General features: G+C 47.2%; 1 protein-coding gene across 7 annotated transcripts in view; it reads right to left on the bottom strand.

Moving 5' to 3' along the window:
* The window catches only part of TRIO (trio Rho guanine nucleotide exchange factor), a 365052-nt gene that overhangs the window by 194108 nt on the left and 145677 nt on the right, over positions 1–25267 (bottom strand). For all 7 annotated transcript variants that reach the window (XR_006702484.1, XM_045441785.1, XM_045441792.1 and 4 more), the window contains exons 7-9: positions 22218–22409; positions 13529–13660; positions 1577–1807 (exon numbers count right to left, since the gene is read on the bottom strand). Coding sequence is in view for 6 of the 7 variants with exons in the window: in XM_045441785.1 (XP_045297741.1) it covers positions 1577–1807; positions 13529–13660; positions 22218–22409 (555 nt within the window). In the remaining variant the exon portion in view is untranslated. The remainder of the gene's footprint in view (positions 1–1576; positions 1808–13528; positions 13661–22217; positions 22410–25267) is intronic.

Genomic DNA, 25267 nt, shown 5'->3' on the forward strand with positions numbered 1-25267 from the left:
CTCCTCAGCCTCTTCCCAAAGGGGCCTCCCAAATCCCCCACCATAAACCGTCCAGGGGCCTATTCTCAGGTGCCTGGTGCCCCACGGAGCCACCAGAGCTGGGGATGACGCGGGAGGGAGAGCCCCTGGGGCTGCTTCAGGGAAGGTACGTTGGTCCATGGATGGGTAACGAATACCTGATCCAAGGGACAGAGAGGTGAGTGGGGAAAATCCTTTAATGATTACATTTAAACTATTAACATTTCACGGTAGGTGAATGTTTTTAAACAATTAGGAGAAGCTAATATTTATGCTTTGACCACAGCACCTCAGTTCGCACAAATAAGTCCCTGACACTGACTCCTCCCTATTCACTCCTTGCTCTAAATTCTTTCCCTGGCAATTATCCTCTTTGATTAAAATAACACTGGCAAGAAGCATGAATAACATGAAAGTGATCGTTTCTGAGACTTGGTATATGCAATCTTCAGGGAACTCAAAACCCATAAGTGGAATCAAAGCGCTGTATGTGAAAATTTTCAATTATAGAGCAATTGAAAGTATTCTGAACTCACCAGACTCACATGACATGAAGAACGATGGTCAATAAAACATGGAGAAACTACGTGTTCATGAGAACACAGCACGACTTTCCACAACCTCAGCCCACTGGCCTTCGGACGACGCTTGGGAAGAGTGAAAGCTGAGCCTGTACGTGTCTGAGCAACGCTCGCGGGGGCCCAGGGAAGAAAGGGAGGTTTTGCTCCAGACCCATCGCTGTGGCATCACACCAACTCCGCTGAATGCCACAGGCTTCCTCGCGTGCCTCCGAAGTCCTCACCCCCCGTGTCCACACCTCATCCACACCCTGGCTTCCCTCGGTTTTAGGGCAAGGACACAGCGTTTATCTTGTTCATCTCTAAAGCTGTATCATATTTTATATGCTACCACAGCTTTAACCCTCAAAACCCTGGAAGCAGCACGATCCTCTTTACTCCACAACAAGGGCACAACCAGTGTGGGGACTAGACTTACTGTTATTTTTGTAACAATAACAACAAAAAAGGTGAAAACTGCTTAGAAATTAACAGTCCTAAAACTCCACTTTCCCTCAACTAGACAACTATTTATTGAGCACATACTGTGTACCTTGGAGCGCACCATCTACCAAGCGGGAAGAGAGGCACCGTTAGCTTTCTGCCTAGGTCATCAGGGAGCGGACAAATCCTCAACCGTGCCGGCATCCGGGTGTAAGCGCCACCGGCATTATTCTCACAAATAAAAGAAACTGGAAATGACCTGTTTCGAGAACACCCGTGGGAGTCTCCAGCCGAGGCCCCGCCCCACCTCGCACGTTCTGCGGACGTCAGACGGTGGCTGGCAGAAGCCCGAGCGAGCCTTCTCAAAACCACGGCCGCTCGTGGAGAGGAAAGCGGCGGTGTGCGTGTGTGCGCACGCGCGTGTGCACCCGTTTCCTTCCACCTCCCGTCTGTAGCGGCTCGGCACTCTGTCAGCACGGACACGCCCAGTAGGACGTGCACTCGCGGGGACTCCCCCACGTGTCCCCCCACGCGGAAGAGCACGACCTGAAACTGACCTGCTGCACGTCCTGCTGGAAGACACAGAGCTGCAGCCGCTGGTGCAGCCGGACCTTGCGGTGCTGCCAGATGTTTTCGAGCTGCCGCTGGTGGTGCAGCACCTCGTGGATGACGTCGAGGACGTGGTGCACCGCCTTGGAGTAGTTGGCGGAGGCCGTCAGGGAGTCGGAGCTGCCGGGAGTCAGCGGCCGCTGGAGCTTGTCGAGGAGCGACTTGCCGTCCTGGCTCACCTGCCCACGAAACACACGGGCGATTATCCGAGGTTCGCGGCTTTCCCCAGGCCGCGAGCCCAGCCCCGTCCCGGGTGCGGGTATGGACACCCTCGCGTACACTCACACGCAAAGGTAGACTGTCGTGTTACTCACTGGCATGTTTTGTACAGAACAAAATAAAATTTAAAGTAAATCCATCAGTCCTGCAACGATGATGCTGCAGGACCAAACGTGGTAGAACACGGACTTAACATAAAAGAATGGTCATTTTCGTACAACATTCTAGGAGATGCCATTCTTGATGAATAAACATAGTATTTTGCCTTAAATGGTATAAGTCAGTTGATGTAAATTGCATTGCTGGGTTATCTCGAAATTAAAATTTTAAAGTAGTAATTTTCCCTTGAGAGGTTATGTTAGAATTAATCACAGTCGAGCAAAGTTTTAACACAGAATCTTGAAACTTCAGTTAAAAAGATTTATCCATAATCTAGCCCTTGGCAAAAAATATGTACTTAAACTTTCTGACGTAGATGGATAGCAATTTTACTTCACAGAATAAAACTTTTATTTTTTTAACGTTTATTCATTTTTGAGACAGAGAGAGACAGAGCATGAATGGGGAAGGTCAGAGAGAGAGGGAGACACAGAATCTGAAACAGGCTCCAGGCTCTGAGCTATCAGCACAGAGCCCGACGCGGGGCTCGAACTCACGGACCGCGAGATCATGACCTGAGCCGAAGTCAGACGCCCAACTGACTGAGCCACCCAGGTGCCCCCAGAATAAAACTTTTAAAATGCTGTTTTTATTTGATTCATGAGCTTAAAAGATATTTTAATTAAAATGCTATTTTTAAAAGGGATTTCAATCTTATTTCTATATTATGGCAGCTAACTACCAAATTACAATTAAGCGAAAGCATTCAGACAAACCAAGGAAATAAGCAAAGATAAAAGTGGAATGTGGAAAGAAAAGCACTATGTATTTTTCAAATTTAAGTGGTTCTTAAGACTTATGAATGACTATGTCAGATGTGGTAGAAAAAATATGAGATCAGACAATAAGAAGGACACGCGGCACACGAAGTAACGAGGCTGTGATTCAGGGGGTTTTTCATGTATGTCCTCATCAGCATGGTCTCTCTGCTCAGATACTTCTGAATCTGAAAGCCTCAATGGTTTCTACTAGGAGAAGCAGCAGACCAGAGCTTTGTTAACAGATACAAGCAGGGTTCAAAGGAGGAGGTAGATGGGACAGACCCACACAGGAAGCTCCTGGCCACCCAGAACAGGTGGCCAGCATGAGGCCTATGAATTTCCTTTCATCCGCTTACAAGTTGTGCTGGAATGGAAACGTGTTTGATTTCTAAGACCTGATTTTGAGACCTCGGTTGGAGGTGCTGACTATTCCTCATGAAGGCCGGTTGTCAGCCTTCATAGAGTGAAACTGATCTAACGTATCAAGATAGCAAAACTTCAGCAGAAACCAGTCAATGAGACATAACCAAAGATGACAGGTAAAAAAGAACCAACTAAACCACTTAGTATCAGGCACATGTAAAAACAAAAACTGGTAATGTAAGTCTTCTAAAAACAGGCCTTTGTCCCCAGCCCCAGGAGTCACTAAAACTTGCATGGACATTTTTGATACAATGTCTTTGGAGAGGGAGGCACCATGATGGATTTCGAGGAAGGGACTCATTGTGAAGGATCCAGAGAGGCAGGATGTCACCTCTAAATGAAGACCTGTCCCACTCATTATCGGGGCTAGGCTCCATTTAACATATACTCATGAAGGTTCTTTCTTCTCCTCCTTCTTCTTTCTTCTTTCTTCTCCTCTTCCTCCTCCTCCTCTCGCTCCCCCTCCTCCTCCTTCTCCTTCTTCTTTTTTGGACCACTCTAACATACACTGATTTTTCCAGGAATGCAATTACCATGTTAATCAAAGCAAATCACATTAATAGGCAGTGCTTGGTTTTCTTTGTAACTTTATAAAAGCCACTTACCATTCCAAAGGTATAGCGCGATAATGCCAATAGTGTAGTTACCAGTATAACATGAGTCCAGTCTGCATTTGCTATATTCACAACAGTTTTTTATCTATGGCCAGCATAGATAACAATCTGAATATCTAGTTTCTTCTTCTATTGTGCATGTACTTAGGCATTTATAGACTAAAAGACATTTTATTACAAATTACCTTTGTCTCTAATTGATATTGTAGCATATATGTGATTTAATTTTTTTTTTTCAACATTTATTTTTGGGACAGAGAGAGACAGAGCATGAACGGGGGAGGGGCAGAGAGAGAGGGAGACACAGAATCGGAAACAGGCTCCAGGCTCTGAGCCATCAGCCCAGAGCCTGATGCGGGGCTCGAACTCACGGACCGCGAGATCGTGACCTGGCTGAAGTCGGACGCTTAACTGACTGCGCCACCCAGGTGCCCCGCATATATGTGATTTATATAACACACACACATAAATCTTATTTGAAGATAGATTATTCACACATTTTATTCCAGCTGGCATCAGAAGATGTTTTGCTAATCTTTGGGGGTGCAGCTTCTCTTAGGACTGAAAATCAGTACCTCAAAAGTCACATTTCACATTCTACAGAGGCCAGCAAGAATTCCTTATACGTATTTCCTCTAAGTTTTACCCCTTATAATAAACATAAGTCAAGAAACATACAGAGCATAAGATCTGGTATGACATGTTTTAGAAAGATCTATATCAGCGGCATGGCAGAAACTGATAGCTGCCTCCTCGAAGTCCAATGGCCCCTCCTTGACAGCCAATCCCCAATAGTCAGGAATGGCCAAACCCCAGCTATAACACTGCACTTCCCAGCCTTGCCTACAAATAGGAGTGGCTAATATACAGAAGTAAAAACCGTTGAGGGGGCTTCGAGGAAAGAAAGATATTTAGGAGGTGGAGTGTGCTCATTCTTGTTTGCCTCTTTTTCCTCCCTGCTGCCAAGAACTTGGTGGAGATGGCTGGAGCTGCAGCACCTATTACTAACCTTGAGGGAGGCTTAAGGACAGCAGCCCACCTGCTAAGAGAGGCAAAAGAAAAAGACAAAAGGATCTAGAGATCTCGTACCAACAGAGCTACTACACCAGCCTTGGAATGCCAGTCCTGGGACTTCTACAGTGGCAGAAAGCAAACTTCTTATCTTAAGCTGTTGTTCTGGATCATACACCAGAAATACAAAATGACAAATGGATTCTCAGCCTTCACCAAGTGTCCACAGACATTCGTGTGACACCATTAATATTCCACTACTGTGAATAAATAAATCATCTGAGCAAGAATATTCCAAAGAATCGGGTTTCCTCAGTGTCTTTGTGATGTTTACCAGAGGTCCAGAGCAGGTATTACTGGGCTTCCTCAGGATGGAGGGGTGGTGGGAGACGGAGGAGTACATACCCAAAACAGGAACACACAAATACCTTAACAGAAGACTGCTTATTACGCAAAACTCTGCCTTCTGGGAATCCCTAAGCAGGGATTAAAGTGTCTGCGTCAGGGCCACTGCTGGCCCAGCCAGTGGTGGAGACAGAAGCGGCAGAAAGCTTCTAGGCAAGAAAACACCTCTTATCCCCACCAAGACCAGAGAGCGCTCCAGTCCAACACAAGCTCTACGTAGCATTCCTCCGACACACCTTCCAGAGACAATTCTATTTCATTTCAGTGGAGCGTTTATTCATTTTTCAATTTAAAAGACATTATTCAAGCACATAAAGGACTCCATCTCTATTTCAGTGACTTCTGGCAAAATGTCTGTCGTCATGAGTACGGTAGTATTACGTAGGGAAAAATACGCCGGAATTTTATGAAGCTGCTATTCTACTGCATAGAAATAAAGGCTTGTAAATGGTACAGAATAACCAGAAGAGAAGTAACAACACACTGAAGACTATACTGCTGCCCAAAAATTCCTACATGGTTTAAGGACTGAAACAAGCAACTACACTCACGGTATGTCGTACAGTTCCAGACTTCCTACACAGAACTGGGTGAGTCAATGTGCTATATGTTTTATTTTAAAAAGGTTCTTCTAGGGGCGCCTGGGTGGCTTGGTCGGTTAAGCGTCCGACTTCGGCTCAGGTCATGGTCTCACGGTCCGTGAGTTCGAGCCCCGCGTCGGGCTCTGTGCTGACAGCTCAGAGCCTGGAGCCTGTTTCAGATTCTGTGTTTCCCTCTCTCTCTGCCCCTCCCCTGTTCATGCTCTGTCTCAAAGATAAATAAACGTTAAAAAAAAAATTAAAAAAAAAAAAAAGGTTTTTCTAGCTTTCACACAAACCCCATCCCACAAAGGGATAACACCTACAAAAAAGAAAATCAACCTTTATTATCAAAACGCAGGATTTCTCTCCTGTAGATTTTTGAACAAATCAAACTGGCTCATTTTTTTTTCAGGTTCTGCTCTTTTTCTTGGAATACAGCACTCAGGGATTTGACGGGTAGCAGAAGATATAGTAATGTGCCTTAAGTGTATGAACTAATATGCTCTAATAACTAAATGAGGTAAGAAAAATGAAAAGTCTTAACTGTTTAAAATCTAGAATAATGGTCTGGTTCTTGGATATTTACTTTTAATCAAACTACACATTAGATTTCTAAGACTGGTAAGATCTGGATTTCTGTGTGCCACCCTAAAAAAGTTTCCACCAAATCTCACAGAGACCAGCCTATTCTTATCTCTGATACTTGGAGCTCTGATTTCCCATGAATCAGATTAGAGCAAAGGGTCACCAGCGGAATCTTCTTCACGTGCCCAGAGTAAGAATACTGTTCTGATCTAAGGAAAGGGAACAGTACCTACTGATTATTGCTTATGGTTGCAAAAACCACCACCACTCAAAGACCACCTATGACCTACAATATGTCAATAGGTCCAAATGTGGGATTGTAGATCTAGAAAGAAGTGCTAGGAACTGTTGTTCCCCAGGAATAGCCCAATTAAGCAAAATACACAATATATAAAGGCATGATCAGAAAGGACTACACTTAGCAGGTCACGAAGAAGGGGAGGTCCTTCTTCAAAACTTTCATGAAACAAGCTGCACCATTTGCATCAACTCAAAGCAACACGAGTTGTTTTGATTGGCTTTGCAGGGCCTGGCCTGCCGTGGCCAGCCCGGAGCACACCTCCATGCTAAGCCTGGGAACAGCTTCACAGCCACCACTTTCCTCTCCAACTCTGGCAGAAATGGTTCTGAAATCAAAGTTCTGATGAAACAGGAAAGAGCGACCATGGGTCAGCGTGTCATGTAGCTGTGGCTGATGTCCCTCGAGCAAACAGGAACACTTCCTTTCTGAGTCAGGAGGTTACACCTGTCTTGGGATGGCCACACTACCAAGAACAGAGGCCAATGGCTTTCTGAAGGTCCTGTACTGGCAGTGGCATTTTCCCAGGGGTCAGGAAGGCCACCTGATAAAGGGCAACATTCTTGCCTTCAGATTACTTGGTTCCCTTCTGATGCTGGTCCTTCTCCAGACAAAGTTCTTAGGATATTCCTCTAAGAGCAGGTTTCTAGTTCTTTCAACTTTTAGGTTTCTTACTCAAAACTAGGTCATTCTAACCATGTTTGATTCTGTGATATGTCTACATGGGATTATCAGGAAGGAAACACCAAAGTAAGATGAAAACAGGAGGGGCGCCTGGGTGGCTCAGTCTGTTAAGCGTCCGACTCTTGACTTGGGCTCTGGCCACGATCTCACAGTTCGGGGGTTCCAGCCGCACTGGGCTCCGTGCTGACAGCTCGAAGCCTGCTTGGGATTCTCTCTCTCTGCCCCTCTCCAGCTCGCTCTCGTGAGCTCTCTCGCTCTCAAAATAAATAAATAAACGTTAAAAAGAAAGCTAAAAACAGGAAACCACTGGAGCAGCCCAGCTAGTGGAGTCAGATCTGTGCACAGAACACGGACGTCCCGCAGCTTCCCCTCGAGCCTGACAGTTTCCACTCCTCTGTTTCAAGCCCTTGCAAGGCTTCAAGTCTGGGGGTCAGCAGGGACTGCCGTGAGGTCTGTCACCTCTGACGCGGTGCCAAGTGCTGACTCCACCACCCTGCGTACCAACAGCGGTGCCGCGATACCCTGACGAGGCTTTGCGACAACCCCCTCGCCAAAGTTTCCACACAGCAAGATCGCCGTGCTTCCACACGCGGCACAGACGCGGGGTTTTAGTACGTTTACTATCAAGGTGACTCATCGGACTGTTCTGTGTTTTCTCACACGCTGTTAACACTAATCATGCCGTCACCCACGTATATGGTGCCTTAAAAAAGGAGGTCGACCAGCTTCACAGGCAGCAAACCAGTCATTTCCAGGAGGCCCCGCTGAAGCCAGCACATCTGCTAACCTGGGACGCTGATGCGGAAGCGAAATCCTGAAGTCACAGCTGATCGGCGCAAAGCCCACGGGCCGTTTCCCTTCCTCCTGCTCGAGGAATCCCTGCCCATGGCTGCGGCAAAGACCTTCGGCACATGCACGGGCACTCACTCCACACTCTCATGTCACAACTCAAACAGTGTTGAGGTTTGCGTGATGGCACGGGCATGCAGAGATAAAAGTCATCTGTATGATTTTAGTTTGTGGGGAAAGTGGTTGATGAGTTTACTTGCTTAAACACGAGATGTGAAAAATGAGGATTGTATATGCTGTTTCTAAAACTCCAGCGTACCCCAGATGTTTAGATTGCTTCACTCTGCTGTGATCAACTACCACACACAAGATTCGCCCCGAACCCGGCAAGCTGAAACCAGCGCATGTTCATGAGGCACATGCACACTGCTCCTGCAGCGAAATCACAAACAGAAATGCCACGGGACAGGTCTCATTAAAACACTGAAAAGCAAGTTCGTGTCTTGGAAAAAAAAGTGCTGGGAAGATTTCCCGCAGCAAGCTTGTGACATCAGAGACTAGAAGCTGCGGACACTGTTTGAAAAAAAGACTATGTGAGGGAGGAGGAAAAGTGAAAGGAAGAGACAAAGGAGGAGTCCTGTTCTCACGTCCCCAACTCCTCAAGGACCCGGCACCAAGGCGGGGGTTCACGTACATCCCCGGGAGGAGTGCCTGCTGGGCGGACCCGCAACTCTTTAAACAGGGCAAGGGCCGGCTCCCGGCGTGTGGTCGGTGAAGCCTCTGCATCAGAGTCACTGGGTCAGTAAGGAAAGCCATTAAATATGGATGGAGATTCACACTCTCTAGAGGTGGGGTATGAGAAGCTATACTTCAACCAGCACACTTGAGTTAGAAAGCCACTCATTTAGGAAAGGAAGAATCCCTTTAGAATCAAAAGCATTCTGGGGAGCCTGGGTGGCTCAGCTGGTTAAGCATCTGCCTCTTGGTTTCGGTTCAGGTCATGATCTCACAGTTCTTGAGTTCGAGCTCCACATCAGGCCCAGCGCTTAAAGGGTGGAGCTTGCTTCAGATTCTCTCCCTCTCTCTCTCTGCCCCCCACCTCCACTCTTTCTCTCTCAAGATAAATAAACTTAAAAAAAAAAAAAAAAAATCAAAAGCATCCCTTCCCGGGGCACCTGGGTAGCTCAGTCAGTTGAGCGACCGGCTTCAGCTCAGGTCATGTTCTCATTATCTGTGGGTCTGAGCCCTGCATCGGGCTGTGCACTGACAATGCGGAGCCTGCTTGGGGTTTTCTCTCTCCCTCTCTCTCTGCCCCTCCCTCGCTTCTGCTTGCTCCCAAAATAATGCTAAGTGAAATAAGTCAGTCAGAGAAAGACAGATACCATAGTTTCAGTCATATGTGGATCTTGAGAAACTTAACGGAAAACCATGGGGGAGGGGAAGGGGGTAAAAAGTTACAGAAAGAGAGAGAGAGAGAAGCAAACCATAAGAGACTCTTAAATACTGAGAACAAACTGAAGATTGATGGGGGGTGGAAGGGAGGGGAAAGTCGGTGATGGGCATTGAGGAGGGCATTTGTTGGGATGAGCACTGGGTGTTGTATGGAAACCAATTTGACCATAAATTATGGTAAAAAAAAAAAAAAAAAAAAGGCATTCCTTCCCTTCCCATCTTCCTTCTCCTCCCCTCCCCCCTCCTCCCCTCCCCCCCTCCCCCCCCCTCCCCTCCAGCCATGGAGAAAATGGTGCCCAGGGTCTGAGGCAGTGCAGGCTGGGCACACCCATGCAGGGGTCCCCTGCCAGGCTTTCTGGGTGGGAGGGGGAGAAGCACACAGAGAAGCCAGACAAACTGGCTGGGAGACTGAGCAGACTGAGAAAATACACTAACTGAACAAAAAGTTAATAGATCTAAGGGCAACAGGAGCCAGGTATCTTGTCTGAGAAGGAGTTTACAAACACACAAAGGTACAGGCTAGAAAGAAGCCTGATGGGTTGGATTAGAAAGAGAAGCACCAGTACGAACACGTGGGCCTTTAAAACGGACATGGGCCCAGGGCGACAGACCAACAGTTTGAGGGGTGTGTGGACCGTGGGAGCAAGCATGGGGGGATGGGTCCACAGCTGCAAAGGGAGGGCCTCGAAGCACAGACACCCCACAAGCAAGCAAGCACTCTTGAGTGCCCCCATCTTGGTTTCTAAATACCACACCACACAAGTAACTGGCACTCCTCGGTGGGATGGCGGATCCCGGGATGAGGCGGGAAAGTACAAAAGGAGACTGGGAACATTACACCAGAAAGTAAGGGAGTGCTCAGTTAATAACAACATGAAAAAAAATAACAATAAATAAAATAAAATAAGATAAAATAAAATAAAATAAAATAAAATAAAATAAAATAAATAAAAACAAAAACAAAAAAAATCACACACATAAAGGGGCTCCTGCTGGCTAAATGTGGACAATTTAAGCATCAAAATAGAGTATCAGATTATAACCTGCTGAATATAAGATATCATAAATTCATACTGGAATAATAAATAGACACATAGGGAAGAAAGAAAGTTCTTTCTCACAGTAGATCACCTAATAAATACAGAAGGAATACCGGCCATCAGACAGCCATCACAGTGGGAGGTGACAGGGGCAAGAGTCACCAGCGGATGACAAGGCCATGAAAAGTCTCATGAGAAACACAGATGTGTGTCTCCCACAATATGCTTCTCAAAAACAAGTATTTTTTAATCCTGACTTTTCACTGGAGAAACCTTGCAGACACCAACCTCACCGAGTGGTCAAGGTTATAACATCACCAACAGCAGGAGGGGTCAGCATCCTGTGACCCTGCCGTGACACTCGGCTTTTGTCAGCACAGGAGGAAAACTAGAAGGATGGGCAAGAGGTTGAGGCTCATCCTAGAGAACGAAGGGGCCACATTCTCTAACACTGTCACCAAGACTAAAGAAAGTTCCACTGTGACTGACGGAAACCAATGAGAGGTGTTCACGAAACTAACTTGTGTTGCTGCACAGCGTCCTGGACCAGAGGTAGTGGGAACGTGGGAAATACCAACAGGTCTCTGGGTAGGACGGTGTCTTGTATCACAGCTGATTTACTGTCTGCACAGAGAGGTGGGGGCAGGGGGCTACACAGCAAATGTGGTCAAATGTTAAAAACTAGGAAATCTGGGTTAAAGGAATGTGGGAGCTCTTTATAGGATTCTAACACTTTTCTGTAGCCTGAAACCATTTCAGACTTTAATTAAGAAGGCAAAAATAAAAGTTTATTCTGTTCTATTGAAAGTCTTTTGTGTTGATTTCACTGTGAAGTTACTGTTTCCTTGAGTTTACAGCGTAGTTGCACACAGGCTTTCATGCTAAAAATTGTGGTTTAAGCCCTCAATCTTTTTAACTATTTAAAACTTGCCATCCAACTTTTTAAAACTTTTAGTACCAACATAAAACCTAATAAAACCGCACCAATAGGTAAACATAAGTCCCCATGTCAAGATGCCCAATTTTTATAGATGGAAGTGGTGAGAGAATTATGTACTTTGCTGGAAGTGCCAAGGGCAACAGGCAGACTGAACGGCCAGCGAGGCGAGAGCAAGACAGCAGTCAGGTCAAGCCGACTCTGAGGGAAGTCGTGTAGGCAAGGGCTGTAGTCCCACTGCAGCCGATCGCCTGGTGAGCGAGCTATTCGCCCTGCCCCCCGCGGCTCTGGAAGCTACCACAGCAGTCAGAAAGCAGCTCCTGAGAAAGTCATGAGTAAGCGGATGAGCTAAGGCCCAGTCACACGGCGGCAACAGAGCCGCCCACTTTCTGTGTTACAGGTGAAAATCAGACAATGCCTAGAGACGGTACACCAGGGAGAAAGAAGTTAATGTTTTCTGGAACTCACAGAATCCTCATGAACCCGTGTGATGAAAAAATTAGATTTGTTCAATTTTCACTTTTACTATTAAAAAGGCTACTGCTAGTATTTATATAGCTGCTAATAAATTAGATAACCATATTAGCTCAAATGCACTGGGTGCAAAATTAAGAAGAATACAGAATCGACTTTTTCAAAACTCCATGGACAAAATAAAATAGTGCTAAAAGAAAGGTGGCGGGGGATCTCATGGGACAAAAAGGTAGAGAAACAAATGTGTAGATCTCAACCTCCACAACATCCTGAGGTAAATAACACAGGCATCACGCGTCTGTTCAATGCAGCCAAGGACACTAAGGGCTCAGGAGAACGGCCCAAGGACAGGACAGTAGCACCTGCGGGGTGAAGCAGGGAGTGCCGCGCTGAAAAGTGAACGGCCCCTTTCTTCCCTAGGACTGTGACAAGGTGGTGGAGTTCTGATCCAGGAAGAGGTGTCCACCCTGTGCCCTGCACCCCCCCCCCCCGACCCCGCCGGGGGCTCTGCAGCCTGGCTGACTCCAGTGTCCCGGGGATCCTTCATCTCAGCACATGTGACGTAGATGCTCATGATGAAGAAGACGGGGCAAAGCTTGCTGAACGCAGGCACGCAACCCCGCTTCCCTCCAGGAATTCATCCAGTGTAGGAAAGGCAGACTGGTGTGACAGGCCCGAAGACCACGACTCGCCCAAGAGGGCACCACACCTCAAGCTCTCCACACTTACGGCGCCTCCCACGTGAGACAACACAGGGGCAGCAGAACGGTGGCTGGGACAAGGAGCTGCTCTGCCCCCTACAGCTGCTGACCTGGCACAAGTCACCTGATCTCTGGGCCTCAGCATCCTTGTCAGTAACAGCACAGCCAATAAGGACGCATGCCCCAGAGTTGTGAACATTAAGTAAATGATTACATAAAATCCTCACAAAAAAACCTGGCCCAGATGAAGGGGGCAGAAAATAAAGACGGGGAGATAGTACATAAATAATGGACCTTAAAATAATAAAGAGAATGCTATGCTTAGATTTCGAAAACAGCCAGTAGCTTCAAACAGTGTGTGCTTTTTGATCCAGAACGTGCATTGGTATCAGGTTTCGCTCCTTTCTAGAAAGTTCATACAGGAAAATTAAATTAATAGCACATGGAAACCTCTATTTGCTAAGTACGTGCAGACCAGAGAGCTGGAATCGCGCTTTCTCCGGCACGTGGAAACACAAGCACCTCCGGGAGACCCACACACGCCACGGGCCCAAGAAGTGCGCTCGCTGCCGACCACCCTGCTTCACAGGGGCCCCCCACCCCACCCCCCTAGCACACACAGGTCAAAGGTCCCGGCGAGACTGCAGTTTAACACGAGACCTATGAGCTTTTTCTAGGCTTGACCAAGCTTCGGGGTTTTTTCCCAGCTTTTGGTACTGGGACATGAAACTGTCACTCTGCAGTTGGAAGTGGAAGAGCCCGCTCACCTCAGAATAAGCAAGAGTGATGTGCTCATATACCCCCTGATGGTGGTGAATGGCATCCTCCAGGTCGTGCAGCTCCGAGGGAAGGTCCACCTCTCCACAGGCTTTACACCACGAGTCCACGTTGCTCATGTACTTGAGGAGTAAAAAAAAAAAAAAAAAAAAGATTATTTCTATCAATGGCAATTTATACGGAGATGAAGCTATTTTTTCAACATGGTTTTGAAATCAAGGTAATTGAGAAACAGTCTAAGAATGTGGCATGGTTGAACATCCATCTCAAATGGCACTACCGGGAGCCTCACACGGTTCCCGGACTCTGCCCTGGAGCTCTCCTTCTGGCCAGAGTGGGGCTCGGCCCAGGAACCTGCATTTGGAATGACATCTCCAGGGGACCCCGAGGCCTACAGCTAACAGCAAGCCCAGAGCAACTCTTCCCTGCATCTGCTCTGGGCCTCCTGCTTAATTCCCCAGCCCTCCTCCGAATCAGGGATCGTAACAACCGCCCGGTGCCGTGGACTGTGTAAGGATAGAGGCCTGGTGCGCCTCAGCCTCAGCTTCAAGATGGCGGCACACGCCTCCTCCAGGAGCTGTAGTCCAGCCTTCGCACTCCCCTCCAACATTAAGATGCTATCGGAAGCCCAAGTATCTGGAATTATTTACCTAGACAGAGGAGAGCAGCAGGCCCATTTTTCTACCTTTTCCAAAGCAAATACACACAGAAATGAAAAGACCAAATGAAGGCCACCCAAGCTCCCCAGCTGTGCCCACTGAGCCTGAGGGAAGGCTGAGTTAAGAGGCAGACTCACTCAGGTCTTTTCCACTTCGCACGTAAACAAGAAGGGAAGAGTCTTGGCTGCAGTCCTGAGGACTACCATTCCAGCCTCTCCTCAATTTTCTCCACGGCCACTCCCACCGCCCCAGGAATCATCAACAGCAGAGAAATCATTGCCAGACGTCCTAGGGAGAGCCTATCAGCATCCATCACAGTTCAGTGTCAAAGGCAGGCAGCAGAAGGCCCTTAATTAAAGACGCTAATTCAATTAAGCCAAATAGTCATGGACACATTTCCCTGGGTTTCACCTCTTTTATTCTAATTCCTTGGCATCTTTCTACTTCCCAGGGAATGCAGAAGGTGACGAAAACATAAAAAAATTGGGTGACGAAAACATAAAAAAAAAATTAAAAAAAAAAAAAAAGTGGCTGCGCCTGCATGGCTCGGTCGGTTGGGTGTCCAACTGCAGCTCAGGTCACAATCTCACTGCTCACGGGTTCGAGCCCCACATTGGGCTCTGCACTGAAAGCCTGGAGCCTGGAGCCTGCTTTTGATTCTGTCTCTCTCTCTGCACCTCCCCTGCTCCCTCTCTGCTTCTCTCTCTCAAATATAAAATAAAACATTAAAAAAAATTAAAAAATAAAATTGGGTGACTGACCTGCCAGACAGGAAACTTGCTAGGATTCTCTTAAAATATGGGAATGACCACCCACTTATTCATGACATTTTTAGAAACAAAATAGACACGTCACCTGGTAAGCAGTAATTTGTTTATAAAAGCCCATTTATTATTAATGGCTCAGAAAAATATCTATATGCAAATCTTAGGGCCTGACAAGTCATGGGGCATTACGTATCATATGATGGCATCTGATGGTTTCAACGGACACAGGGACGGAGGAGTATCCTTCTTTACGGTGCCCTCCTAACACCAACAGGGCAACGGAAGTAGTAATAAAATTACTTGACACATCTCCCCCTCGGCAGGTGTGTGTGACATGGATCTGCGTGACTACACATGTTCTATAAATATCAAATCCAATATCAAATATCAGCTTGAATGATTCTAAGTATTCTTGATTTCCATTTCACTTTTCCCATTATTGCATTTAACACCAATCACCGTAAACCTTTTCCAAATATAAATGGACTCTGGTTAACCATCACCATGATTAATTCATCAGGTCAAGTCAGCAATTAATTGCTCCTGCACGAAACAGAGTCACCGTATACTCCTTACAAGAGGCTAAAATGCTTCTGCTAGAACAAGGTGGAAACGAGTTTTAGTTACACCATAGCGCACAAGTGGAAGTGTCAATCTAAAGATGCTTACCTAAAAAATATAGCCAGGTTCTAAATACACAGAAAAGGATGGCTTGCCATGTGGAAATCTTGTGGAGAAAGAATTCTGCACATCTAATTTCACTGGGTTAAGATATCTCAATGATGGAAACAAACCTGGCCATGGTTTCACGGGACTTTTGTGCAAGCATAATTTGTCTTTTGTTTATGAGATGGAAACCCTAGACTCCGAAGGGTAAGCTCGAAGCCCTCAACGCTTTCTGAAGGGCTGAACACCCCAAAAGTCTGAACCCACTGCCACCAAGGGAGCAACCCCTGATCAGAGGGCCAAAAGAAGGCTGCGAATTGGTATTCCATAAGGAAAAGGCATCCTGGAGTTGACTTTGGTGGCAACGTTCAACAGTAGCTACATAGCACAGAATCTGTGAGAGTCTTTTCATAGGATAACGTGGGCTATGAATGGGCAAGGGGGGCAGGCCCACTGTGTTCACTTCCCAACCTTCTCTGACCACTCTACTACATTCCAGACCCCCCCGTCCCCCCAACACGAGTCACCATCTTAGAAATACAATTTGTGGGGCGCCTGGGTGGCGCAGTCGGTTAAGCGTCCGACTTCAGCCAGGTCATGATCTCGCGGTCCGTGAGTTCGAGCCCCGCGTCGGGCTCTGGGCTGATGGCTTGGAGCCTGGAGCCTGTTTCCGATTCTGTGTCTCCCTCTCTCTCTGCCCCTCCCCCGTTCATGCTCTGTCTCTCTCCGTCCCAAAAATAAATAAACGTTGGGAAAAAAAAATTAAAAAAAAAAAAAAAGAAATACAATTTGGGATTACAACACCAGGGGATAGGTCTAGAACAGAGCCTGACACTCTGGAAAGGACAATACTGAAGGTGGCTACCGTACTCTAGTGAGATCAGAGCAGACGGTTTGGTCTGATGCTTTAAATGCACACTGGACCCAAATTCGTGAACACACGGCATCCAGCTAGGTTGAGGGTAGACAGGAGAATCCAAGAGAATTAAATGCTTCTCTGTGAATTCAAATCAGGAGCTGGCTACAGAACTGAGAATTCTGATGCTCAGCGGAATGGCGACTTTGTAAAAGTGTGGCTGAAAACTAGAGGCAAGCAGCTGAAGGCAGGGTAACTGATACATACAGCTTTAACAGGAGAGCTTGAATAATGAGATGTATTTGCATAAACATTATTCCACTACCCTCCACATGCTGAGAGAGTGGGGAGCTTCCAACGTGGGAGCCACTCAGCCCTCTGGCCTGCCCCACCTCCTGCCACCCACAGCCAGTGCACGTCCATCCCTCCCACCCACACCAGGGCTCACGATGGGGTGCAGCCTAGCACAGGGGCTTGGCCTGATTTAGGAGACAAAGGCACAAAAACTTCCTAGAATTGTTAACTTTTTAAATATTTAGGGGGGGGGGGGTTTCTCTTCTTCAACAAAAATGACACTGGTTTAGCATATACACACACATATGTGTGTGTAGATATATATGCGTGTATATACATATATATGCATAACATACATAAGAACTCAAACTTGGGTTTTTACTTCTCATCTCTTCATTTTTGTTTTCATTTCCAGAAAATATTACCCCACTTTTCCTTTCTACTTCATCATTTCTACTCCCTGAGCATTAATCAGCACACACTCTTTCCTGGTTCCTCCAAGGCAGACAGGCCCTCTTCTCTGCCCGGGAAATCACCCGAGGGAGCAGCCCGCTCCATTTGCAAAGCTCTGCCATCTACACCACAGTAACTCGGAGGAGACAGGCTCAGCTTGAACCAGAATATGCCGATGATCACTCTGCACACCTTGAATCTGTTTTCATTAATAACTTTTTCTTTCATGTTTATATTTCTTTTCCACAAGAATCGTTTGTTTTGTCCACAAGCCAAGAATCAGGTCTGTGCTTGTAATAAAGTAAAATACCATTAAAATGGGATTAGTTGTGTATTATTTGCCTTAAAAATTCAAAAAGAATAGTAGATAAGTGCTATTTTCCTCTGAGTTCCAACCCAGACTTATGACAAAATTATCCAGGTAACTGCGATAAGACTTGTTTACCAGAAATGTTATTTCTAAAACTATGTATGGAGAGTGAAATTGTACAAGGATATTAATCTAAGTGCCTTGTTTGTGGAACAGTGTGTGATTATTGTCAGGAGCTGAAGGACCGTCACAGACCTCAACTGAAGTCCCAACATAAGCGACTCACTCCCCAAACACAATCAAAGGACAATAAATACCACCAGCCCCATCGACTTCATTGGACTGATTTAAGGATGAAATGACATCTTGTGTTAAAGAGCCATGTAAATTCTAAAGAACTATGCAAATGCTGGTTGTTACTTTATTTTTGGCTATTATCAAATTATAGAGGCCCTCAAAGTCATAGAGAAAATGAGGTCATCAGATTTATGGTTCACTGTGAAAGTGAACCTTGACCAGCACTAACAGAACTTTCTGCAGTGATGGATAGGAGTATCTGTGCTGTCCAGTACAGTAGCCACTAGCTGCACGTTGCTATGGAGCGTGTGAAATGTGGCCACTGTACGAAATTTTCATTTATTCTTACATTGTCTTCTTACTAAGCCTTAAGTAATTTCAGTAGCCACATATGGTGACTGGCTACCATACTGGACAGTGCAGCTCTCTTGTCTGTTTTAAAGGAAGGCAGATTGCCACACGCAGCACGTCATTTGGATGTGCCTTGGGACATGTGGAGCCTTGGGAGTCTGACTACCCTCCTTTCCACAAATGGACCTTGAGGGTTTGTGTGGGGGTCCCAGCAGGAGAGCACAGCTACAGGTATGCCCCTGACCAAACAACAGCCTCCTCTATCGGGAACAGTCACCCTCTTTGACAACGCAGCGTGCATCTCCGGGAGAAATGCACGTGGGACAGGGAGGAAGCGCACACCCGCCGAGCCAGCCAGGCCAACCCTGGGGATCAGTGGGGTGACAGATGTCGCAGCCGGATCATCCTCACACCCAAGATCATCTGTTTAATTTTTAATGTATTTTTTAATTTATTTGAGATAGAGCATGAGCGAGCAGGGTAAAGGGCAGAGAGACAGGGAGAGAGAGAATGCCAGCAGCCTCCAGGCCTAGCACGGAGCCTGACACAGGGCTCGATCTAATGAATCGCAAGAACATGACCTCAGCCGAAGTCGAGAGTAGGACGCTTAACTGACTGAGCCACCCAGGCACCCCCTAGAGCATTTTTTTTAAATAGCGTCTTAGGGCGCTAATGTGTAGCAAAATCAAGTCACTTTCTTTGTTCTACAAAACTGTTAAGTCTAATAACATTTGCTATGAAAGCTTCTCAGTGTGAAGGGACAATTCAGTGGATATGCCACATGACCAAAAGAAGTAAAGGCTGGAGCCCCTAAACACCATCTACCAGTAAGACTGCTGGTCTTGTGGTCCTGTCTACGTGTCTGCAAACTGAGATTCTAATTGCGACATGAGACTATGAGATGAATGGCTGAGACGTCTTCAGGAGGCGTGCCATCTATGCAATGTTCTCCTCACCCAGTTTGCACCTCAAGACTTACATCTATAAAACCACAGGCAGACACCAACACGAGAACACCCACCGGGACCACAGAGGAGTGTGGCTGGGCAGTTCCGGGCACACGTCTCCCTTGCTGGAGCGTAATCCTTACGGGGAAGGCTGCTTCCTTTGGTAAAGCCAGTAACCATGGGGGTCACATATTTGAGCTCTGTGCCTCCCTAACTCCCTAATCAGATTTAGTTTCCTACTGGTAAGTCTGGATGGGGGTCAAAGAGGTGGCTACGTTGGAAACCTAATTCATGATGTCCAAGTTTCTGGTCCTCTCCCAACTGAGCTTATGAAAACAGCTTAAGCATAACTGGAAGGCAAAGCATTAAAAAAAAAAAAAAAAAAGAAGAAGAAGAACAAAGTTGAACCCATTTCTCTTCCGCAAAGAGGAAAACTACTTGGTAGATGTGGGCTTCCCTCACACATCAGAATTTCAAAGATCTTACTTTTGTTCAGTGAAGGGGGAAGATCCACAACACGTCTTTACCTGAGAGTAAAGAAAGTCTCTGCAGAGGTCGTACTGCCCCACCTCCACATTTCAGTTGCCTGGCCAGGCCTCAGCCAAGGTCCATCAGAGATGCTGGGCCCTTTCTTCACCAGGCCGCTCTGACCCTAACTTGTATTTGGCTTCTTCTCTGGCTACTGGATACACACAGAGACCTCAAGCACTGTCATGTTTACACAGGATTCCACAATATTGTGTTCAATAATGTATTCATCTAGTCCAGTTTCCTTCAAATCCATAATTTACAGTCCCTCATTTTATCCAAACAGAACACCCCAGGCTCGCGTTCACGAAAGGGACCTTCCCTGTGTGCTACTGTGCTTCAGACCCTCTGCCATTCACCGCATAGGTTGTCCTGTTTCACATCTATTCATATCAGCTTAAGGGAACTTCCTGAGAGCCCACTGCCACTCTGCTTCTTGCAGTGGAACACGTGACGATTCCAGGTGACATACGTGCGGGAGACCACGTGGCTCATCTTCCCACCTACAAAAATGTCCAGTGAATAATACACCACACCCTGGACAGAGACAGGAACCAGAGGTGAGCACAGTGCTGTTTTCTGCAGAAGGGGGGTGGGGTCCTGTGTTGTTTTTTTTTTAAACCTGTTTTTGTGTGTGGGCTTTTGTTTCTCCTTTATCATAAAGCCAGTTAAATGCATAGGTTAGGGAGCTGAAAAATCAGACTACTGGAACCCGAAGCCCCTATTCACAGCTTTCACGTGAGGCCACAAAGACTTTTTTCTCTTTATATACCATTCAGTTTCTTCTGCTGCTTCATATTTGAAAGGTTTCTAGAGTCAAGATCACTACTAATTAGGGTCTTGTGCAACATTCTAGCTACCTTGCCAAAACCCTGGGCAAGCTGGGACTCTATCTCACGTTTACTGACTTCACTCCTCAACAGAGACAGTTTCTCGATTATACCATTTCCTTCTTAACAGCGTCAGTACAGATCCCTATGAATGCAGTCTCCGCCCACCACAAAAAATGACCCCAATCAATATTTTTCCTTTAACATCAGGCAACCACTTGCTTCTTTCTCATACGCCTTCCTAGTGGCTAAAAGTCCTGTGTTCTTTCTCCACATCTTGAAAAAGGTATTTCACTGCCCAGCATGCTTTCCACTAATTAAAGTCTGAGTCATGAGCGAAGCACTTCCTTGTGTATTTCAGGGTACGTTTGCTTAAGCAAGCGCTGGAGGACTGCAGAGCTGTGGGGGTTCTATGAGCAGACGCACATGTGACCTCTCACAGTCTTCTGACCAGCACTTCAGCTAAAGAAGCCAGTGTCAAGTTCAAATCCATACAGTTTAATAAATGCGAAAGACACTGTAAACTGCCTTCCCAAAAGTCGTCTGTCAGCCCGAGCCCTTGCTGGCAGAGCGTGGCCGCTACTGTGGAGGCTAAAAAGCCACGTCTGCCTTCTTGCACCCTCCCACGCAGCCAGAGCACGGGCCTACACCCTACTCCCGCTCAAGGGGAAAGGCGGTGAGGTGTGCTGGGGTAGGGGACCTTCTGAAATTAATGTTTTCCTGGTAAAAGCGACAGGCACCGCCATCCCGGACTATGGTGGACACCAGGGTGCAGGTGCAGGAACTGCGGCACAAACCCAGGAGGAGCAGACCCGACCCCAACATGGCTGTATGGCTACAACTCTCTACACTTTGCAACTTCTTGATTTGTGAGAAAAGCAAACTCCTGATATTTAAACCTGATAATCAGGCATTCAGTTACTTGCTGACAAATCACCCTAATCAGAATACTAAAAGTGACAGCAAGGAGGAGGAGGAGGAGGAGGAGGAGGAGGAGGAGGGGGGAGGAGGAGGGGGGGAGGAGGGGGGAAGGAGGAGGGGGGGAGGAGGAGGAGGGGGAGGAGGGGGAGGAGGCGGGGGAGGGGGAGGGGGAGGAGAAGAAAGAAAGAAAGAAAGAAAGAAAGAAAGAAAGAAAGAAAGAAAAGAAAAGAGGGAAGGAGGGAAGGAGGGAAGGAAGGAAGGAAGGAAGGAAGGAAGGAAGGAAGGAAGGAAGGAAGGAAAAGAAAGAAAGAAAGAAAGAAAGAAAGAAAGAAAGAAAGAAAGAAAGAAAGAAAGAAAGAAACGAGGGAGGGAGGGAAGGAAGGAGGAAGGAAGGAAAGAAGGAAGAAGGGAAGTAGCGTGGGGAGAAGGGAGAAGAGGGAACAAGAACAGTGGCTACCACTTACTAGTACTTACAGTACTTACACTACTTACCAGGCACTACACGGGGCACCTAGTATGAAATATGTCATTTATGTGACAAATCACTCCTCTCAAGCACATACTTTTAGTTCCACTTTACAAACAAGAAAACCAAGGAACAGAGAGGTGAAGTAACTTGCCTAAGATTGCACAGCAGCAGGTAAGAGAGCTGCGGTTTTAACTCCCAGCAGCCTGGCTTGAGAGCTCATGTTCTTAGGCACTGTAAGGGTCACACAAAAGTCCTCCAAGGACTTGGGAGGGTATCGAAGGAGGAAGTCCTCCTGTCACCAGCCCGTGGGCCGTGGGGCCCGGGCACTGACCTTCTCAGCCTTCTGGTGGAAAATGGAGGACATGTCCAGCAAGGTGCTCCGCTCATCCAGGGCTGCCGCAAATGCCTTCCACTCCTGCTCCAGCTGGTTCGCAATCTGCTTGATCTGCTGAGAGGCGTAGTGGCCAGACTCTACCAAGCGATTTGCCACCGACATTATGCGGTTTATGTTTACATACACGTTCTGCAAAAGGGGCAGAGAAAGAGGGCTTGTGAGGAAAGGCGGACAAGAAGCTTCTTTCTAAGAAACACAGAGGATGGCGCTTTCTGAAACACAGCCCACGAACTTCAGTTATATTTTGAACAGCAGAATCACCTGGTACAAAATAGTGTACATATTTGCTATCTGATTTCCATAAACTCTAAGCATTGGTTTCAATTTCTATTTTTAAAACTGCAAAATTACAAATCAACTAGCTGAGAGGCAGACTGTTAGGCACAAAGCAACAGAGTACACAAGTGGGCGCACAAACATACTCTGACTCACTCGCTGGCTTCGAATCCTGAAAAGGGTCCAGATGGCAAGCCCACTGTGAAGCAGTCACCCAGAACCGACAAAACCCAACGCTGCAGGTTTTAACTAGAACCCAGAAACTACGCACGGATCAACCATGGGCTGTTGTTCTGTGTGGAAACAAGCTCTCCTGTCTACACGAGCTCCAGGCGCCTGTCACTTTGGGGCCAATAGAGAACCTACTGGAAACGGATCCACTTTCTCCACGGAAGAGGAAGCGAGGCACTAAAGGAACCACGCTGCGTGCACACCTTCAATCAAGCTTTTCTACTCCGTGAAGTGCCCATCTTCAAGCCTACCAGTTTACTGTGAGGCTGAAAAACATACACCCCTTTCTCCCCAAATTAGTTCTCACTATGCTGTTCCCCTTTCCACCTTCAGTCGCCCTTGAGGCTCCCATTCCAGGGAAGGCAGCAGTGGGGAGCGTGCACCTTCAGAAACCCCAGCTGCAGTTAGTTCATCACAACGCTGCTCCTCTTAGAAGTTCCCCAAAACCCACCAAGACACCTCTTTCTTTGGCTCCTTCCTCCCTATCCAGCCGTGAAATCTGATCATCCAACCTATCCAGACCCCTCTCCATGTTTCTGGCCTCCCCTCCCCTCCCCTCCCCTCTCGCGTGGTCCTCTGGGCCACTGTCCCTCTGCCACACCCCCTGCAGCAGCCTCCTCACTGCCACCTGGTCTGCAGCCCACCCAGTGAGCACCCTGAAGAATGCACCTGTGCACCTGTCCGTTCTTTCCCTCCATTTTCACCCAAATCTGAACTAGGTAGGGTACTCTGGGATCAGACTCCAGCCACAGACTCCAGCCTCTGAGTTCCTTTTCCAGGCACATCTGCAGGCTAGAATCAGCTAACAGATGTGCAGGGAGAGAGGGCACCTGCGGAGCTGCGACAGTCAGCCAAGGTCACAGTCCGTGGGAAACAGTCCTCGCCAGCTCTTATGGCAATAATGCTCTGACCAGCATCCTTTAGTCAAAACTAGTGGCTCCCCTTCTCACAGGTGTTCTGTCTCTCTAGTTGCAGGCCATTCTGGAAACACGTGTGATATCCAAAGGGCTTGCATACCGAAGTGGATTTTAAGAGCCGCTGGCTCAGTTGGGATCGTGTGACATCTGGGGTCACGAACTACTTGTATTGCGAGACGTCGCTCATTTATCGAGTTAAAACTTGTGAGAAAGGTTTGCTCGTCTTGCAGAACACTCACAGAACAAGTTACTCCCGATCCAAGGTTTTACTGTAAATGCTAATTTTTGCTTTGTTTGTATCATTAAAGAGGAAATCAACCCCAAAGGCCTGCGGGAAGAGCATAAGCAGATGCCCTCTGTTGGAGTCCAGAGCAGAGCTCCCCATTCGGATGGCCCCGCCGTGGGAACCTGAGGGTATTCACTCCCACCGAGATGGCGTTATGTGTCCTGTGTCACCCTTTCGTATCCTCAAGCAGAATACACTCTGCGTAGAGAGTGCCGGTCTGCGGATTACGGATCAGACCCTTCCCATCGCTGCATCACTGGCAACACAGAAAAAGGAACGTGGTGGCACGCAGTCCAAGAAACTCCCTCTGCACAAATACGGCAACGTAGAATTCCCTGTGTCACGGTACCTGCTGCTAGTTCTGTCACAGCTGTTAAAAGTATCTGTGACACACAATGAGCCCAACTGTTGGCGTCCCTTCGCACGCTTTCTTTAGAGACTATCGACCGTGCATATTGATGACCAGCATTTTCATTTTGTCAAAAAATGTTTAACACACTGCAGGTAGCACAAGAAGTTACCAGGCCCTTGCTCTGCACCACTAAATGCCCCAGACAGGCACCAAGCACTCACAGTACTGCGGCGGGCCAGGGGCAGGACGGGGCCTGGAACCAGAGGCTGCCCCCCAGCATGGCACACAGTTACCCTGCTCTTTTTTAACAAAAATCTCAACTTAGCAAAGTGATATGAGTTTATTGTAAAGAATCAGAAAATAGACCTAAAAAAAGACATCATTCATACTTTTAAGAGTTTTTAATTTTCTTTTTTATTTTAGAGAGAGCACATAAGCATGGGAAAGGAATGGGGAGGGAGAGGGGGAGGGGGAGGGGGAAAGGGGGAGAGGGAGAGGGAGAGGGAGAGGGAGAGGGAGAGGGAGAGGGAGAGGGAGAGGGAGAGGGAGAGGGAGAGAGGGAGGAAGAGAAAGAGGGAGATAGGGAGGAAGAGAAAGAGGGAGAGAGGGAGGAAGAGAGAGAGAGAGGGAGGGAGGAAGAGAGAGAGAGAGAGGGAGGGAGGGAGGAAGAGAGAGAGAGAGAGAGAGAGAGAGAGAGAGAGAGAGAGAGAATCTTAAGCAGGCTCCACACCCAGCATGGAGCCTGACACAGGGCTCAGTCCCTCGACCCTGGGATCATGACTTAAGCCAAAATCAAGAGTCAGACGCTCAACTGACTGAGCCACTCAGGTGCTCCCCAAAGTTTAACAGTGCTTTTAATTGGTGATAACATGACTGCTAATAATCACCATTTATCAAGTACTTACTTACTATGTGTTCAGCATTA

This window comes from Leopardus geoffroyi, chromosome A1 (genome assembly GCF_018350155.1).
Source record: "Leopardus geoffroyi isolate Oge1 chromosome A1, O.geoffroyi_Oge1_pat1.0, whole genome shotgun sequence".
NCBI lineage: Eukaryota > Metazoa > Chordata > Mammalia > Carnivora > Felidae > Leopardus > Leopardus geoffroyi.